The sequence below is a fragment of the Pelodiscus sinensis genome, chromosome 1, assembly GCF_052426305.1.
Source record: "Pelodiscus sinensis isolate ZL-2025 chromosome 1, ASM5242630v1, whole genome shotgun sequence".
NCBI lineage: Eukaryota > Metazoa > Chordata > Testudines > Trionychidae > Pelodiscus > Pelodiscus sinensis.
Window position 1 is genome coordinate 302,899,694 of NC_143052.1, and position 19,478 is coordinate 302,919,171.

At 42.8% G+C, this 19,478-nt stretch overlaps 1 protein-coding gene across 4 annotated transcripts in view; it reads right to left on the minus strand.

The window, feature by feature from the left end:
• The window catches only part of PDS5B (PDS5 cohesin associated factor B), a 259,503-nt gene that overhangs the window by 69,492 nt on the left and 170,533 nt on the right, over positions 1–19,478 (minus strand). For all 4 annotated transcript variants that reach the window (XM_075919194.2, XM_006134210.5, XM_006134209.5 and 1 more), the window contains exons 22-23: positions 13,547–13,615; positions 4,771–4,907 (exon numbers count right to left, since the gene is read on the minus strand). In XM_075919194.2, the coding sequence (XP_075775309.1) occupies positions 4,771–4,907; positions 13,547–13,615 (206 nt within the window). The remainder of the gene's footprint in view (positions 1–4,770; positions 4,908–13,546; positions 13,616–19,478) is intronic.

The following is a 19,478-nucleotide window of genomic DNA, read 5'->3' on the forward strand; positions in this document are numbered from 1 at the left end:
TTCTTGTAGAAGGCAACTAAGCAGGAAAGTGACCTTGTGGAGTGCATGCATATTCTGGATGGAGTTACTAAACTGAATCTGATAGTGGTGTTTGATACACTTCAAGACCCATCTGGAGAGCCTTTGGGCCAATATTATTTCATCTTTAGACCTAACTGCAATGGGAAAGAAGGACTTAGGAGATTTCTTGAAAGCCTTATCCTGGACAGGTAAAGGGCCTTCAGCCAAAGTATTAGCATGTTGGAAGGGAGAGTTCATGCTTTATTCTGCAACAGGAGGTAAAAAGTGGGCTGAAGAGGTATCTGCGGACACATGGTCAGCTGTGACAGGAAAAGGTATAACCTATGCCGTAACTAGGTGGGAGCAATCAGTATGTTGTTTGCTTTTTCTCTTTATTTTTAACAGGACTTTCAACAGCAGAGAGAATGGGGTTAGCCATCAAGAAACCCTCATCCCAAGGAAGAAAGAATCCCCTAATGAGTACTGTCCGAGGCCTGTCCTGGAGCAGTATCATGCACATTTCTCGTTCAGGTAAGTGGCAAACAAGCCTATCTATGTCCCCCAGGACAGAATATGCTATGGTACACTTCTGAATTCATTTTCCACTTGCGGTCATGCAAACTTGCAACTGAGACAGTCTGCTGTTGTGCTCTGCATTCCCAGTAGACAGACTAATAATATTACAAAATTCTAGGAAATGAACCAGATCCTGAGCTTTTGTGCTTCCACACAAAGAGGATGATCTGGCATTGCACTGGATGATTTATGCAGTATATGCATGCAACACTGCCTATTGTAACCGTGTGCACTTCTGATCAATGGAAGAAAGCGCACTCGAGTGTTCTTACCCACTCTGAATTTGAGGAGGTTGATACAGAGTTGCTGAGAGTCACAAGGTTGTTGTACAATCTAAGGCCGTGGTCACCAACCAGTAGATCGCGATCTACCGGTAGATCTTGGAGGCTCTAAGAGTAGCTCGAGCCCTCTCTGAACTGCTCGCCTGTGCAGTACATTTACATTAGATTTCGTCATTTGAGGAGCAGCTACTCACCGAGCAACAGCACAGGTGAGTAGCTGCGAGGAATGGTGGGAAATTTTTTTTTAAAGTAGCAGTATAAGGATTGGGGATAGCAAGTGATGGAGAGGAGGAAAAGAGGGCGGGGCTTCAAGGAAGGGGCGGGGCAGTAGATCTTTGCTTGGTCTGTCATTTAAAAAGTGATCTTGGGTGTAAAAAGGTTGGAGACCACTGATCTAAGGCTATGTCTAGACTACATTCCTCTTTTGAAAGAGGAATGTAAATGAGGCAAATCGAAAGTGCAAATGAAGCGCAGATTTAAATATCCCATGCTTCATTTGCATATTCACATCCGAGCGCTTAGTGAAAGCGCAGTTTAGACAGGGTTCTTTCGGGGGAAAAAAACCTTTTTGAAAGAACCCGTACTCCTGAAAAAATGAGGAATATGGGTTCTATCAAAAAAGGGTTTTTTCCCTCCAGGAAAGAACTCCATCTGGATTGCGCTTTCATTTTCAAAAAACCCTTTTTCAAAAAAGTGCTTGGACACAAGTATGCAAATGAAGCACAGGATATTTAAATCCGTGCTTCATTTGCACTTTGTTTGCCTCATTTACATTCCTCTTTTTAAAAAAAGGAGTGTAGTCTAGACATATTCTTAGATTGCACATCTCAACGACCTTGTGAATTTCAAAAGAGGAATGTAGTTTAGACATGCCCTAAGAGAAAAAGTATCAGGCTTTTTTTTGGGGGGGGGGGGGGGGTGAATGGAACTGTGCAAACGGGACCCTTTGTGCTGGGTCCTGCTGGGTCTTTCCACCACTCCAGGGAGTGCTTGACCCTAGAAGGCATCTAGAAAAGTTTGTGTAAACTTTCTTTGGCTTGTAAAGTGAGGTGAACCACATCTCCAAACAACTTGTGTGAAGTTTGGCATGAAATATTACAAATGCACCAGTTACCATGTGCCCCAGATGCTAGAGGCAATGTCTGGCTGACATTTCAGAGCTAGTTTGCACAGTCTCTAAAAGCACAAACTGTGAGACCTCTGCTGTGGAAGGAATGCTCTGGCTTGCAATGAGTCAAGATCAGTCCCTACAAATTCCAAGTGTTTTATCATGGTTTGTGAGAAGACTGATCACATTTTCTTTTTTGTCCAGGCATATAAGATACTCAGTGACCAAAGTGTGGCTCTGGAGTCCTAAGTGTGTGAATTGATACATTGGTTGGTTCTCTCAGCAAACTACTCATACTCTTTGAAGGGGAGGTCTTTGACAGTCATCTCAAACCTCCTTAGGAAAACCTGAAAGACTTTCCTATTGGGTCCATCACGTCACAACTGTCATTGATACAGCCAATATAGCAGCCTTTTCATCTCAAGTGCTGTCTGGAGCATTGTTTTGACCATTAATTATTCCCTTGTTGATAGTGGGTTGGAATTATTTCCATCATGACTCCTCCAGATTATTAATAAATGTATTACATGTGGCATAGTTCACTTATTTTTATTTTGCCCCTAGAGACTGGCAGTTTGCAATTCTGAATTGCAAAGTAGCAGAAGAGTAGGTCTTCCTCCCAAATTAAGTCACAATTCTTGCAATCCTGATCATTTGGGGTCAATTTGGAATGATGTTAGCAGCTTCAGAGGTTTGCTGTGTCAATCACAATGGAATTGGATGGAGGGTAGGAGGAAAAATTTCACACTCTCGGCATGGGATGGTGGAGTGTACATAATATTTTTTAATTGGCCCTTTTATGTGTTGGTGTGGCCAATGCTGATATATACCATATAAGCATAGTTGGATCCCAAAGGGCCTTGTTGATAGGAGAACTATGCTCAAGGAGAAAGGTGTGTGTAAAATAACCAGCAGCCTATAGTGATTGTGTTATCACCTTACAAATACCTGTGGAGGAATGTGCCTCTTCCCAGGGTCTTGGAAGATGTTAAAAGAGTCTGCAATAGATGGAGAAGAGTGCATAATCATCTCTTTTGGAGGGGAAAAAGAGAAGATAGTATGTAGTATAACATACTCATCTAGTCTGACCACCTTCTCCTCCAGGATCTCCTGAGAAAGTTGAGAGGCTTTGTATGTGGGGATTTCAAAAGAAAGCCTGAGTCCTTTGACGCATGATACTAGACACCCAAGAGACATGATGCCTAGGACACTTATGGATCCCAGCAAGATCACTGGGGTAGTTGGAAAGGCATGGGTGGCTGAGCCAATGGCTAGCCATTGTAGCAGAAAGGAGAATAATAGGAGTGGTGAAAGAACCTTCTCCTGTTCACTGTACAAATCTCCACTGAAAAGTGGTGGAGCTGATGTGGAAACTGGAGGCTCAACGCTTGGTGTCAGTGATGAGCCCTGGGGCTTCAGACATGCTAAGTCCCTAATAAAAAGTCAAGGAGACTGATTACTTACAAAATCACAATATTTTGCTAGTGCTGACCAGTTGTTGCCAAAGGGACTAAAGACCTTGGCTTCAGAAAGAAGAGGTTCAATGATGGTTCTCCTGCAGGTGCTTGTACTGGGGGCATACATACTGGTGCCATCTGCCAGGCAGTACAGTCTACACTCCTGTCCCTGACCAGCAATACCACCGCTTTGGTGCTTGTGCTCACATGGGTCTCACTTGCCAACAATGTCTGTTGTAGAAGTTCCATCCTGTGAGTATTGCATTCACAAGGAGATCAAACACGTTGGACAGCAGATGGGCTCCCAATGGAGAGCTCAGAGCTCGGGTTGCAGCCTGGCACCCAGCAGGGAGCTCGGTGCTAAGCTGAGAGCCTGGACTTCTCAGCCTCCCATACTGCCTCTCTTAAGTTGATGAAAATGATCCTGATGAGGACACAGGAGGAGGATAGCGGGGACATGAAAAAGCACAGTAATCACTGAAGTGTCTCTTTGAGGACATAAATCTTAAGTTTGTAGTGTACATGTGCCCTAAGAATAAAAGCACTGAAAACCAGCTGAGAACACACTTTGAAAGTAGTAAACTATCTGTTAATGGACTGCTAACCACTCCATCTCTAGCCAGAGGCAACTGAAAAGGAACTGAGTGTGGTTTGTCTCTCAAGGCACAGCACAAGGACAGGAAAGCTCAGGCACAGGCCAAACGGACATTGCTATCAAACATCTCTCCTAGAGAGGACCACCCATAGGAATACTACTCAAAGAAGAATTATTACTACTAAATTCTTTTGCAGGCAGACTTCTATTTATGGGTCATAACATTTGCCAGGAAAATAATAATGAACTCTGCTCCACACTTCTGCTTAGACAGAAAGAATAAAAAGCTTACATGAAAATAAATATTAACAAAGAACATGAGCTAACAGCCAAAAGAAACAGAAAATGTTAAACTCAACTTCATTTCCCATCCTCCTTATCTTCCTCCCTAAAATGCAGAGCACCTTGGATTATGCATAAAATACACTACAAAATGTTTTATTTGTTTAAAATCAATTTCGAAAGAGAAATTGTGCAATTTTTCATTTCAACATAAAAAGTATTTCAGAATAGAAGGATGAGACAAAAAGTAGAGGAAAAAGCATAAAAACTCTGTAGTAGTATAACTCTGACATTCCTTGGAACTTTAACTGGTAATTCAGCCTAGAGTACCATAATCTCATAAAATGATAAAAATTATATATAGAGTATAATATACATCCATACATCTTAAGTGCCACTGAATTCTTTACTGAAACCACATGCAATTATATGGCCCAAATGGATGGTTTCAACGTATTGTTAGTAGTATACCTAATTTTCCCCTGTTCTGTCAAGTCTCCATCACTGTGCAATATTGTTGTTAGCAACCTCAGAGTAGAGGTTCCTGATTTACTGTGGTTATTCTTCATTCCTAGCAACCATCGAACCATCATCTTTATCGCCTGCATCTGAAAGAAATGTTCGCAAGTAATGTTGATTATATCTACAAACAAAATTGTGAAATCTCAATAGTAGCTTAATCACTTCTCAAATGCTTTCACTCGATAGAGAATATATTCATTCGTGCACTCATTGCAATATACAGTTCTAAATTTTCTAAAATGTAAATAAATCTCACTAGTTTTCATAAAATAAAGCAATTTTTCATTGCAAGGTATAATAAAAGAAACTAACATTTACTATTGTAAGTATACATCTGCTAGAGAACATTAGTCAAGCCTTCCACCACAAACATTTACAGCTACTGTCCTATGACAGCACATGATATTTAATATGAATTACATGGCAAATGTATATTATTAAATCTTGGAACGTACAAAATAGCCTATATAAATAATCCAATCACCAATTACATTGTTTTTATGTATATGAAGAGCAGAATTAATGTTATTTGAATATAGAGATTTAAGATATTGAGCAGATTCCATCACTATTAGCTCTCTTGCTGATCCTATGATTTTATTCTAATTTTCCCTTTCACTCCTCAACAATATATTGAGCCCTCTGTTAAGAGAATCTTTTTTATACCTACCTTTGGGATTTAGTCCCCTTTGAACCTAGCTTAAAGCCCGCCTCCCTAGATTGGTGAATGGGTGTGTAAAGATATTTGTTCCATTCTTGATCAGATGGACCCCATCACTTCCAAGCAGTCCTCCTTTTCAGAACAGGATCCTATCGTCAAGGAAGGCAAAGCCTTTCTGTGGATAACATCGGTGCACCCATGCATTAATCTCCAGCATAAAAGTGTCCGTGGTTTGGGCCTTACCATAAACCAGAAAGATGGACTAGACCAGCACCTTTACTCCCCAAGCCTTGTCACTGCTCAGCTGCTTATATATGGCAGTATACTCAGCACCCATATCGGTGACTACCATGGGGGCAGTGATCAGAGGGAGAGATGAGCCTCAGCATCCTTGGCATAAACCTCTTCAATGCAGGCTCCAGGAAGACAGAACATATCCTGGGATATCACCTCAGGTTGGCAGATGGATGTTTGTCCCCCTCAAAAAAAATTGTCCCCAATGTCTTCTCTTGGATGTGGTGGCCATGAGTTTCCCACCTTCACTGGAAGAGGCCTCCTCCCCATCCATTGGGGTCCACTTCTCGTCATGTTGCCAGTACTGCATCCTGATTCTTCATACCATTAAATGGGGGACTTACGTATGGGGCAAGGGTTGAACAATTTACTGTCTGAGGTGGCAAGCAGCCAGCCTGCTCCCCATAGATGCATCAGTTCTCCTCCTTCCTCCAGCGCTCATGTAGTTATCTGCAGCTTGCTAGAAAGCTGTGTCCCTGATGCCGCCTGTAACGTACGTAGGTAAGACACCTCCTGCAGCTCTTTTACATGATTTCTGAGACACCTCTCACTGATATACATTTAAATGAAGGGAGTGAAGTCTCTAGTCCTTACTGCTATTGTGGCGTCTTGGGTAAAATACAGACAGATGGGCCTATCGGTTCAAGTGAAAATTGGAAAGGACCTTGGGAATAAGTCTGGGATGTAACCTCAGGTAAACTGAAAGATCATATAAAGTGGGGGTACCATTAGATTCCCAAGTTCACCCATTCTCCCAGCCAAGGGACTATCAGCTAGGAAAGCTATTTTCACCAACAAGTATAATAGGGAAAAGGAAGCCAATGACTGGAATGGCAGATTTATAAGTGCCGATCACAGTAAGTTTATGTCTCATGCAGGCACAAATTTTAATGCCAGCAGTAATGTTCTGATATGCCTCTTAGAAGCTTTATTGTTGTGAGGTGGCTGAAAACTGAGCAGTTCTCCATTGGAAGATATTAATAGCTGTTAAATATACCATAGTGAACTGACAGGTCAGCCTGATACCTTTAAGGAGAGAAGATACTCCCTAATAAGAAGAATCGCAGACTCCTACTTGACACCACAAACAGAAACTTGGCAATATAGCACTTTTTTGTAGATTATTTCCTGCTATTGAAAAGGATGGATTGGCAACTTCTCTGAGCAAGACTTTTCTAGTTCTGTTGCCATTCCAAAAAGTAGGCCACCTGATTAATGGATATTAGACTGGAGTGGTTCTTTTTACCTTCTTTTTACTACACTAAACCCAGAAGTGACTGAATGCAAGGGTTAGAGGTCATCGGCAGGATCACTGTAAATCAAAACTACCTCACCCCCATGCTGCTATTCAGATTACTGCTGCCAGGCCCTGCATGATTTTCTGGAGGATGCAGGGGAATAAGAAGGATGGTATCTCTAAGTGGATCCAACCACTAGATTATGAAAACATCCCCTCTAGAACTGCATCCTGAGTCCCAAGAACAGTAGGCTGGGTATTTCCAGTTGTTGTGAGTTGCTAAAAAAATACCATTATGGAAATCCTCAGTCAAAAAATGTGCTTGATCAATGAAATGTGGAACTCTCACTTGTGACCTTGTGAAAATGTCTGCTGAGGCTGTCTGCCAGGGAGTTCATTTTCCCAATAGGAGTACATCAGTGTGTGAGATAAGATGCTGGACGCACCAGTTCCAAATCTTGATCCTTTCTCTGCAGACTGTGGTGAATCTTGCCCACTTTTGTTTTATATAGAACAGCAGTCATGTTGTCTGACTTGATGAAAGGCAAAATCCTCTTCCCTGATTTATGCACTACCTGAAGCCTTGAGATGACTGATGTGCAGCTTGGATTCCGGTAGAGTCTAGGAACCCTGATCTATGTGGTCATCCAGAATCACTCCCTATCCCAGTAGGAAAGTATTCACAGTAAGTATCTTCATGGGTGGGCTGAAACAGGGAACACCTATGCAGATGTTGGCATCTGTCTCCCAGGAGGTGAGTGATGCCAGAATACCACGGAAACCCATGTGTCCAGGGAGTCTGTGCTTACAGCATAGACCTTCTTCAGGTCATGCCTTATGAAGATGGTCACAAAAGTGCAAGAGGCCAAGTGGGCTACCATGATTAGGCCATTACGGACTAGGTCCACATTGAAAAATTATGTCTCATCTTGAGGAATCTGTCCCATATCCTGGCTGCAGTCACGTACAGATTCATTGCAATAAATTATATCACTCATGAGGGTTAAATTGGACTATTCTTTATTTACCTGAAATCCCAAGAAGTGACAGGCTAAGTACGGAAGTGACTGCTCCCTTTATCTCTGACAGAACTGTCCCATAAGCAGCCAGTTATCTAAGCTAGGGATGTAAGAGCGTGGCCATTTAAATGGGTAACTGATAAGCTCGTGATTATTTGGTTACCCAAACGACTACATGCAGCTCCTGGGGAGCTGGCTATTGCCCCACTTGGTTCACATTTGAAATGTTCTCTAACTATGGGGCCTACCACTCTCCCTATTTTAAAAGATGAAAGCTTACACTGTGCACACATTGGGGTATGTAAGAGGACCCATGTAAATATGAGGAGGCCAGATGCAGTGAGACATTTGTGACAACTACACTCTAGCATGCAGCACAATACACTGAAATAGTGTGTTACATACATATGTATATTTCACAAATAAGCCTAGAGAAAACAAAGTTATAGCAGATTATTTTTGAGAGGCAGTGTGGCTAAGTAAATGAGATATTAATCTGTCATATTACACTGCTCTACAGCCAAAATGCTTCTGAAATAAATGTAGTCAAACTTTTACTAATTCAGTTTCTTGCCATTTCAACCAGAAAGGACATTTTCTCAACGACTTAATTACCTGCATCCTGCTTCAAAAGCCTTTTAAGACTGCACTTGAAAGAGAATCCTCTGAACTGTTATTCATGCTAAAATTCGACACTTTACACCTGAGTCTAAATAAAGGATCTAGTTATCTTACCCATTACAAAGATAGCCTCCCCAATTATCACCTCTAATATCATTAGCTCACAGACATTTACCTTCCCTCTCACCATCCCCCTTCTGTTCTGAAATTTGATTTGTCCTTTGCATGTGTGTTCATTTTTTTAATTGTATCCTTTGGCATATATGGTTGTGACAATTTTCTTCCACTATTTGATCTGAGGAAGTGGGTCTGGCCCACGAAAGCTCATCACCTAATAAGCCATCTTGTTAGTCTTTAACGTGCTACATAGTCCTGTATTTTGTTTCAGCTACACCAGACTAACACGGCTACATTTCTATCACTACTAGTTCTGGGTTACTGAGAACGAAAATTATGCTTAAAATTGTTGATTGGCTCTAGTTTTCAAGATATGCTATTGGGTCAGTATATACAGCCCTTGACTTGCAAATGGCGGAGGATAAGTGAGTTATAAAGGGAAGGGATCTCAATTTAAACCAGAAATGACTAAAATACATCTTTGACTGGATTTATGAATAAATCTATGACTGGGTTTGAACAGTACTTGCTTTTTAGGCAAAACAATGAATGATGCAATCTGAAGCTGGTATTGCGTCATACATTATATGAATTGCATCATGTTATTCCTAGAAGTCACGGATGTTTTGCTGCATAATGGCAATGTTTTGCCATCAATTCCAGTTGGTCATGCAGTCCATATGAAGGAAACCTATGATAACATGAAACAACTTGAGAGGTGCATAAACTATGACCAACATCAGTGGCAGCTTTGTGACGATTTGAAGGTTGTTGCTCTCTTGCTTGGTCTGCAGACTGGATACACAAAGTACTGCTGTTTTCTCTGCAAATGGAATAACCGGGCAAGAGATTCCCACTACATCAAGATAGATTGGCCACTCCGACAGTCATTGGAGCCTGGGAGGAAAAGTGTTCAGCAACCACCACTTGTTGAGTCAAGGAAGATTTTGTTACCACCCTTACACATCAAGCTGGGTCTGATGAACTATGTCAAGGCCATGGACAAAACACAAGCAGCTTTCAAGTACCTCCGTGGAAAATTTCCAAGGTTAAGTGAAGCTAAGATAAAGGAAGATGTCTTTGTTGGTCCTCAGATTCGTGAACTTCTTCAAGATGATGCATTTGACCATGCACTGCGTGGCAAGGAAAAGACGGCATGGAAAGCCTTCCAGTTAGTGGCAATAAATTTTCTCAGAAACAACAAGGCAGACAACTACAGGTTGCAACATGTCACTAAAGATACATTTTTTGCACTCTCATCTAGATTTTTTTCCACCGAACTGCGGAGCAGTGAGCGACAAGCACGGCGAGCGATTTCACCAGGACATTGCAACAATGGAAAAACACTATCAGGGCAAATGGAGCCCATCAATGCTTGCAGACTATTGCTGGACAGTGACAAGAGATGCTCCATTTAATGAATACAAGAGAAAAGCCAAGAAGCGCCGAGTAGACACTGAATAGGACTAAACTATGTACATAATAGTTTTTTGCCTTTTGTTTCATGATACATTTTATTTATAACCCTTTCGCTGATTTTTAAAGTGTTACATAAACAGGACAGGTGAAATATCATGTAAAGCAACCATAAACACATGAAAAGACCTAGGTTTACAATTTATGATTAAAACTCTACTATCTACACAATATACATAGATGTAAAATGTAAAAAAAACTTAAATATCTTGGAAACAGTAGCCAATCAGTTGTTTTAATTGTCATATTTGAATTCAGCACATCAAAATACATAATAAATAGCACATTTTATCTCTGAAGCAGACGACTTCTAAAAAATTGTAGACCAGTGTTAGAGAACTGTGTTCTATTCCCAGCTTGTATAAATTGTCACAATGAGGCATTGTGTAATAATAAAAGTTGAGGAAAAAAATAGGCAAGATGAGGTCTCATCACACCCTCCAGAAGGCAAGGCACAGGAGTCTAAGATGCTATGGCTGTCAGCAGGCTAAGTTTCTGCTACCAGGGTTCCAGTGAAGTGTATTTTGCTATGACATGTGCCTCCCACCCAAAATGCTGTAGATGGGAGGGAGCAAGGCCCAGAGCATTTGGGAAGCCTGGGGAAATTTGGCATCCACAGCAGGGCTTGGGTCCTCCCTCACTCACTGGCAGCAGTGGGGGTTGGGGAAATGCAGGGATGACGCTCTAGTCTACTCGGCTCCCCGTTCCTGGCTGCATTACTCTGCTTCCTTCCAAGGAGTGAAGGTGGTCCTGCCCCTCCCACAAGTGACACATCTGGGAGCTAGAGGAGTGGAGCAGACAAGGGCCACATCCCTCCACTGTTGCTGCTGAGTGTGGGAAGGCCGACCACAACTGGTGATGCCAGAGCACCACTAGTCCCCCAGGCTGCTTTGCTCAGAGAAGGGGAATTTGGGGAAAGAGGCTGGGTGGGGGAAAAGTGAGATGGGGTAGGCCCTGGGGCGGAGGAGCAGGGCTGTCCTGGCCCTCACCCTTGATTAGGGGTGGCAAAAGGAGAGGTCACGGGGCAGGAGGGAGATGTAAGAGTGCCCCCCAACCCGTAGACCGCTGCAGCACTAACCACTGGTAGTACACCAGTCTTAAAATGTTCTAGCTTTTGGGTGTGTTGACATCATCTACTCCTAAGGGGGCATTCTGCAGCAAAAAATTAAAAATTCTGCATATAATATTTTTTAAAATATACAATTTTTTATTTGTTAAATTAGCATTATATAATCACATCAGTTTCAATTATTTTGGTAATTTATTTAAAAATTCCTGTCAGCAAATATGTCTGTTACAATCTGGCATCCACAAAAATTGGCCCAGGAGAACAGAGTTCAAGAAGCCCCTGAAATAACACAATTCCTGTTTTGCAGATCCCTTTCCTCACCTAAAGCTATGAATGTTAAAATTTATTTTGATAAACATGTACCTGCTGAAATTTTCAGCAGATACACATTTGCATGAGGAGGGGAGATGGCACCGCAGGAGCTGGTGTGCACTGGGGAGCACTGGCTCCCATGGAAACGCCTCTTTCTCCACCCTTGCGCTGCTGCCTCTGTATCTCTGAAAGTGACCTGTGAGTACAAAATGCATCAGACAAAGATGCAAAGATTCAGAAAATGGGCACAGATTTTTATAATAGCATTTTAATATATAGTTTCAGTAGTGGCTTTTTTTTTTTTTGCCATTCCTTATATATCCCAACGTCACAAGCAGGGGTGGGCAGCCAGTGGGAATGTGGGGGGGAAGGATGGGTGGGTAGGTGGGAGTCGGTTTTTAAGCTGGTTCCCCATGTGTACCATCTCCTGCCTGCTCTCCCCATGCTGCTGCCTCAGATACAGAAGGAGCGGTGTGGGGAGGCAGTGCTCATAGGGAGACTGCTTAAAAGCTGGCTCCTCATGAGTGCTGGCTCCCACCAGGGCCTCCTTCCTCCTCCCCCGTTCTGAGACTAGGAATGAAGAGAAACATCCTGCTGTTCAGTACTAGGTTTGCATGGAGTTTCTGTGAACCTACCTATCCTTCCAACAGGGCATGCTAGGAACCCTCTACCTCCTTCCCTCTCCCCCTGTATTGTCTTCTATGTGAAAGCTGGGCTTCAGCTGGGTCCAGCAGTCAGGTGGCTAAATGGCTAGCACTACCACTGCAGCCCCATTTGTGAGAGAAAGAAAATTCTGCATGTGCAATATTAATTTCTGCAAAATTCTGCATTGCACAATGAAGTAGAATTTTCCAAGAAGTAAAAATCAAACAGAACCAGGAAAAAAGACACAGGAGTGAAATGGCACTAAAAAGAAAACAAGTATTAGGCTACATAAGGAATGACAAAGAAAATGCTACTGAAACTATTAACTGGGAATCTTGAAATCTTCCTCTAAAGCATTTTGTACTCACTGGTCACTTTCAGAGAAAAAAATACCTATTCAGATGGAACACGTATAATCTGGGATGGGAATTGCTATCTAATCCATTTATATTTAGCTTAATAACACTATTTTAACTCATAATTAGTACTGCAGAGTGGTGTACACATGCTTACAATTTGTTGGCTACCTTAATATTGTTTAGATTAAGGGCTTCCAAATTGTGGTTTCTTTACATGATCTTGTTGGAAGTGGTATATTCTAACAGGGTGCTCTATCCCCTTTAAGGGGTTGTAAAGCCTGGAACTAGCCAACTTATTCCATGACATGGCCACTTCAGAGAAACATGTATTCAAAGGAGTAGCAGACTAGCTAGGGAATAAAGGCCAGGATGTTAATAAAGTAGATACCTCCTTAACATGATAAATACCAGCTGCTAGGTGAATCAGGAAAGGAGATAGGGCGGACAGCTTGGAGAGCAGAACTCCAAAGTCAGGAGATTAGGATGGGAGAGGAATAAGAACCAGAAGGGGAGCAGAGGAGCTAGAGAAGACAATCTAAATCACAGGCCTACCCAAGAAGGATGCATGTGAGGCCCCAAAACAAAGGCAAAAAGTGTGAAACATCAAGAGATGCTTCATGGAGCAAATCTGGAACCTGGATACTAGGGAAGCCTGCTTGGACCTTAGCAGAGCATCATGAAGGAAACCTGTGGAATCCCAAGAGGAAGGAGTTGAGAGTCCAAGCCCATTCTGACAGAATTCTTATTTTATAAAACCAGACCTTTTTAAAATTTTAGATCACGGGGTGTAAAGAGCTGAAGGAAGCATACAGAAAAGAATGAGTTATTGGCAGCTTTACAAATTAGACACACAGATGCAATCAATCCACAATTATGATGATGGTAAATATGTACATAGTTTTGAGAAATACTTACTTTGACAAGTGTTTCCGGACAAACTTCCTCATCAGGAACCCAAAGTTTAGTTGTCTTTTTCCCTGGAAGCTAAATCAAATTTTACACTTTGTTACATTTAGTTTATTGTACTATTACTGATACAATACTATAATATTAGTAAAGCCTACTATACTATTTACCTCTTCGGTTTTAAAGACTGTAGCATTCACTGATTAATTATATGGCTTTTGTAACACTAGTACCTTTATTCACTATTCAAACACCCAGTTTAATCATATTAAAAAAAGATACCTTTTTACTAGTTTCATTTTTCTATTTCCCCAGAGAAAGCAAATGCTTTGAAGTATAAACCAAACAAAGTTAAATTCTTATAAATTACAGAGCTGGTAATTATTTCAAAACTAGAATAAAAAGCTTTTTAAAATTTCAAGTTATCAGCTCAAGGAAAATAGATGAAACCCAGACCCTGATTGAAATCAACCAAAAAGCTCCCATTGATCAAGATGGAACAAGAATTTCACCAAGTGGGTTTAATATGTTTAACAGTCACTTCCACTGCTGCATGAAAGGGAAACAGTTATCTGTCTTTCGTAACTGTTGCTCTTTAAGACACATTGCTCATGTCCATTCCATTTTACCACACCAACACGCATAGTCAGAGATTTTTGCTTTAGAGGCATCTGTAGGGGCAGCAGTGTTCTCTGGAGTGCCATGCCCATGCATTGGTATATTAGGCACCACCAACCATACGCCCTCTCAGTACCATCTTGCTGCCAACTCAGAGTAGGGCATGAATAATAATCAAGGGCATGCATAATACATCTTGAAGAAGAGTTACAAAAGGTAGATAACATAAGCAAATGTTAGAAGAAGAAAAAATTGATACCATTCCAGGTGACTCACAAGCAGTACACCCTTGGAAGTGGGCTTGAAATTCATGGTCATGTGGCTTGCAGCATTATTTTACAAAAGCCAGCATGATCTCAGGACAGTTGGGTAAGCACATAAAGAGATGTAAATGTCTGGACAGGCAACCAGGTAGTGGCCCTGCTGATAAACTGTATCAGCATTTGGGGTAGGAAAGCTGCCCAAGAGGCTTGAACTCTGGTTGAATGGGCAATCACAATTGCCAAGAAGTATTTTTGCATCATCGTAAGGCATCATCCAACAGGAAATTCTATGGACAACCATTCATCCTATCAGCCCCTGCAATGAACAACTGTGTTGACTTATGAAACTACCTGGTCCTTTCAAAGTTGAAGGCCAACAGTCTCCTAAGATCTATAGAATGTTCCCTACACTCTTCTTCTGACTTATCTCTACTTGTCTTTTCCAAAACTGCGTGTGTCCTGGCCTTTATGAAACTTCAAGACCACCTTCAGTAGGAATGCTGGGTGTGGTTGTGGCTGGACCATAAAGTGTGGCTCTGAGGTAAGCACCCTAATCTCAAAGACTCTGCAAGCAAATATTGCAGCCAAACACATGGCCTTCCAGGGCTGGAGAGGGAGGGAACAGTGACAGAGGCTTGAAGAGGGAATCAATTAGCTGCAATAAAATAACATTCAGGTCCCACAGAGGAATGGGGTCCTGGACATGGGGGTAGAGGTGTTCCATGTCCTTCAGGAACCTATTATATAATGAGTGAAGATTGACCTGCCTTGGACTGGAGAAAGACTGAAATAGAAGCCAAGTGGACCTTGATCAACAAAAAAGACCGAATGTTAAGCTTGAGATACAGAAGATAGTGCAGGATTGACACCAGTGAAGTCCACTTGGGCCCAATATACTGGTCTGAGACGCCGCATGTGAACCACTTCCATATGATCATGTAAATCACTCTGCTGGAGGGCTTTCTGCTACCCATCAGGACTTTGACACAGGCCAACCATTCCTGCTCCTCTGTATTTTCACACTCAGCAGCCAAGCCTTCATCAGGTACAGTGTTGCAAGGGTAAGGTGTAGAAGACTCCTATGGTTCTGGAACAGCAGACCTAGCCAGAGGGGTAACTGTAACAAGGCTGCCATGGAGAGCTGCAGCAGAGTAATGAACAAGTGCTGGCACGACCAAGCTAGAGCTGTAAGAATTACCTACACCTCATGCTGTCCTGCTTGAATTTCATAAGGATTCTATGGATTAATGGCACTGGAGGGAAGGGCCATTGACCACTGGTACAGACAAGCATCTGACAAGAACTCTGTCAATCCCAGAAATAGAACAGAAAACATGGAATTCGTGTTTCTGCCTGGACATGAACAACTCCACCCACAGTACCTCCCATCTCTGGAAAATGACTTATCACCTCTGGATGGAGCAACCATTAATGGTGATTTGAGAAAAACCTGCTGAGGCAATCTGACAACATACTCTGCATGACTATGAAGTGAATAGAATACTGAAAACACAAGTTCCAAGGCTTAAGAGCTTCTTGGCAAAAGGCTGATGGTCAGGTTCCACTTTGCTTGTTGAACTAGAACACTCCACTGGTGCTGACCATCAGGATCTGAACCACCTTTCTCCTTATATGTGGCAGGAAAACTTGGCAGGTCAAGTGAACTTCCCTGAGCTCTCTATCACTTGTGTATAGGGAGCATAATGACTCAACCAATGACCTTCCATACAGAGATCACCCAGATGTGTGCCCCATTCCAGATCCAAGTCATCGGAGACTAGGGTAACCAATTAGGCTGAGGCTATAAAGGAGATACTGTCCAACATGGATACAGGATTCAACCACCATGTAATTGATGACAGTATGTGGTCCAGTACCTTGACTACATGGTCTATATTGTGTGTTTTGGGGTGTATATTGATGCCAGACACACATCTAAAGGTCTAAAATGGAGGCATACATGTCAGACCATGGAACCACAGGCCACCAAGTGATCCAATAAAACCTTAGCCTCATGTGACCAGTGATGAGGGGATGAGTTTGCATGTAAGAGATGAGATCTGTTGTGGTTCAGAATCATACCCAAGTGGAGTCATATACTGTTCCAATGAACTCTATGTGCTCCACCAGAAAGAGTTGATTTTTTTCTTGTTTATTAATAGGCCTAGACTGCAAGACATGGAGCAAACCAGATTAAGATGCTGCAGCATCTGATCCTGGGGCTAACCCATGATAACCAGTTGTCAAGCTACTAGTAAATCTGAATATACCAATGTGTCCGGTAAGAGGCCACCAGTGCCATGCACTTTGTAAACACTCTTGGGGCTGACGAGAAACTAAAAAGAGTAACACTGTGAATCAGAAACGATGCTGGCCCACCAAAAAAAAAAAACAGAGGAACCGTGTCCTTGGAAAATGGAGATATGGAAATACGTGCCTTTCAATTTGAAGGTAGTCTCCTGAATCTGGGGATGGAATAATGGTGGTCAGAGAAACCATCTGGAACTTCAACTTTTTGAGATGCTTGTTGAAGTGATGCAGATCCTGGATGGGTCTCAGGTCCCCTTTTGCTTTCTGGGTTAAGAAATAATGTCCCTCAATTCCTGAGGGACCTCCTTTACTACCCCCAGACTGAGGAGGCTGTCTACTTCCTGGACAAGGAGTTGCTTTTTAAGAAGGCCTCTGAAGAACAGGGAAGGAGGAAGGGATGGTCAAGAACTGTAAGATGTGACATGAAGACATTATGCTGAATGCCAAGTGTCACAAAGTTAATCATAAATAGGCAAACCAGAAGGGATGCAGGTGGTTAAGGAAACAATAGGAGGGTGAATCCTGGAAAATGAATGAGGTGCCATCCTCAAATGCCTTTCTTGGCCCCCTATTGTCTCAAAGTGCTAGGCTGAACAGTCAAATAGGAGGACAAGAGGCAGCAGCATTTAAACCACTTGTCCCTATTCTTTCTTCTACAGGTGCTCTGCTGGGGAGACATCCAGGATATAGGATAAAGAGGTGGAGGAGCAGGAAAAGCACAGAACTGTTTCCTAGTCTACTGTGGCATATGAGGGCCTATGGAATTGGGGGTGGGGAGGTAGTCTTTAAAAGCCACGAGGCCTTGAATCCATGATATTGGAGGAAAAAAACACTCTTTCAAATGGCAGGCCCTGAAGAGCTGACTGAATCTTCTGGGATAAACCCAAGGATTGAAGCCAAGAGCTGTACCTCATCACTACTGCAGACAACTCTGGCTACTGAGTACATTGTGTTCCAGACCATCGAGAGAGCACTCCTCACCAGTGCTTTGCCCTCCTCCACTAATGTAACGAACTCCTGGGTATTTGAACAACTTGAACTTGCAGTGGGAGTCACCCAGATTAAAATGGTATCTGATCAACAGGGCCTTGTGAGTGAAAACCCGAAACTGTTGACTGGTCACTGAATAAATCTTTCTGCCAAAAGATCCAGTCTCATGGCACCTTAATTCTTTGGTATGCCACTTGTCTCACTCTCATTGACTACGGACACTACCAGCGACCCAGATGGTGGGAGCCTACAGAAGTATTCAAATCCCTTTGTAGGGGCATAATACTTTTCTACTCTTCTGGAAGTGAGTGAAATGGAAGAAGGGGTCTGCCACAATGCCTTATGCCTATTCTATACTACAGGACTAAGTTATGCAAGCTTCATCTACATGTACAGAAGTAGTCAACATAGTTTAAGTCAACTCATTACATCAGGTTTCAGAAACTTTCCTGTCGACTTATTACACTTCTTGTTCCAGTGGAGTACCAGAGTCCAAGTGAGACCAATCTGTGACTGATTTCTTGGATCTTCAGTAGACCCAGTAAAACAACCCCTGATGGATCCATCACCACAGTGCCAATCCCCAGAAAGTGTAAACATATTCTTAGTGATCTTGAGGACCCCTGCCTGGATAGGCTAGCTGTACAGTACAGACCGGAGTGATAGAAGATATAACATTGAAAAAGTCATCTTACTGCTCTGCCAATTCCTACATTTTCAGGTTTAAGTTGGCCACCATCCCCATAGGGAGGGCTTGGTGGTCTTTAGAGTCATCCGGGGGGATGTCACTCTGGGAGGCTCTGCCACTGCTTTGTCTGGTGACAAAGATAAGGGCATCACATGGGGAAGGATGTCCCCCCCCCCCCCCCCTCCACTTGCCAGTGACTAATGCTAGCGGATGGGGATTAGCATTTATCAAGCTGTATCAGAGTTTCAGAGACCACTGCTGCAATGGTGAGTGATCCTGCACTGATAGGGACTGACGCCTTGGAGATTGTTTAGGCTGGCCACAGGAACCTTAATTGAGGGTGATCTCTGGTAAGAGTCTGGTCAGTACCAAGAGTACGGAGACTGGTGCCTCAGTTCCAATGTTCCATGCCTTGTAGAAAAAGTGTGGTGCCAGACACATGGGTCTTTTGGCTGGAGACTGAAGTTGCAGGACTGGATTCCTAGGTCATGGGGACAAGGACGTATGCCTGTGATCTGGGGACCAATGGCACTTCACTGCTCTTCGGGCTGGTACAATATTTTGCTAACCCTTGGATTTCAGGACCTTAGCCATGTCTGGCATAGTGTCAATTTCAGCAGGCTCATGAAATCATTGGCCACTGAGGCAATTTCAGGCATTGAAGGCCTCGGGGAATCGAGGTCTCCTGCTGTGCCTAGGAGTCAGAGTTAGATCCCTGGCTGGACATGGGGATCCAACTATAGTAGTCTCCTTTTGTAGCTCTGGGATGAGTGCATGGTCTGAACTAGGTTCTTTAACCGGAGCCTGCTTTCCCTCCCTAGGAAGTGCTGGGGAGCCTTTTTTCTTCTTGAACTTTTTTGGCATCAGTGAGGGGAATGGTGCAAGGCGCAGCCCAGTGTTGGTTGGGTGCCCCACACCAACGCCAAGGTGCTCGAAGCAGATTCTGACTGGGAGGTTTCAAATGCCAGACAAAGTGCAGTCACCATAAAGGAGGGTTTTCAAGCAGATATCCTACTCCTTCTGAGTTCTGGACCAAAAGTTCTTGAAAATCCTGCTCTTCTCCTTCATATGG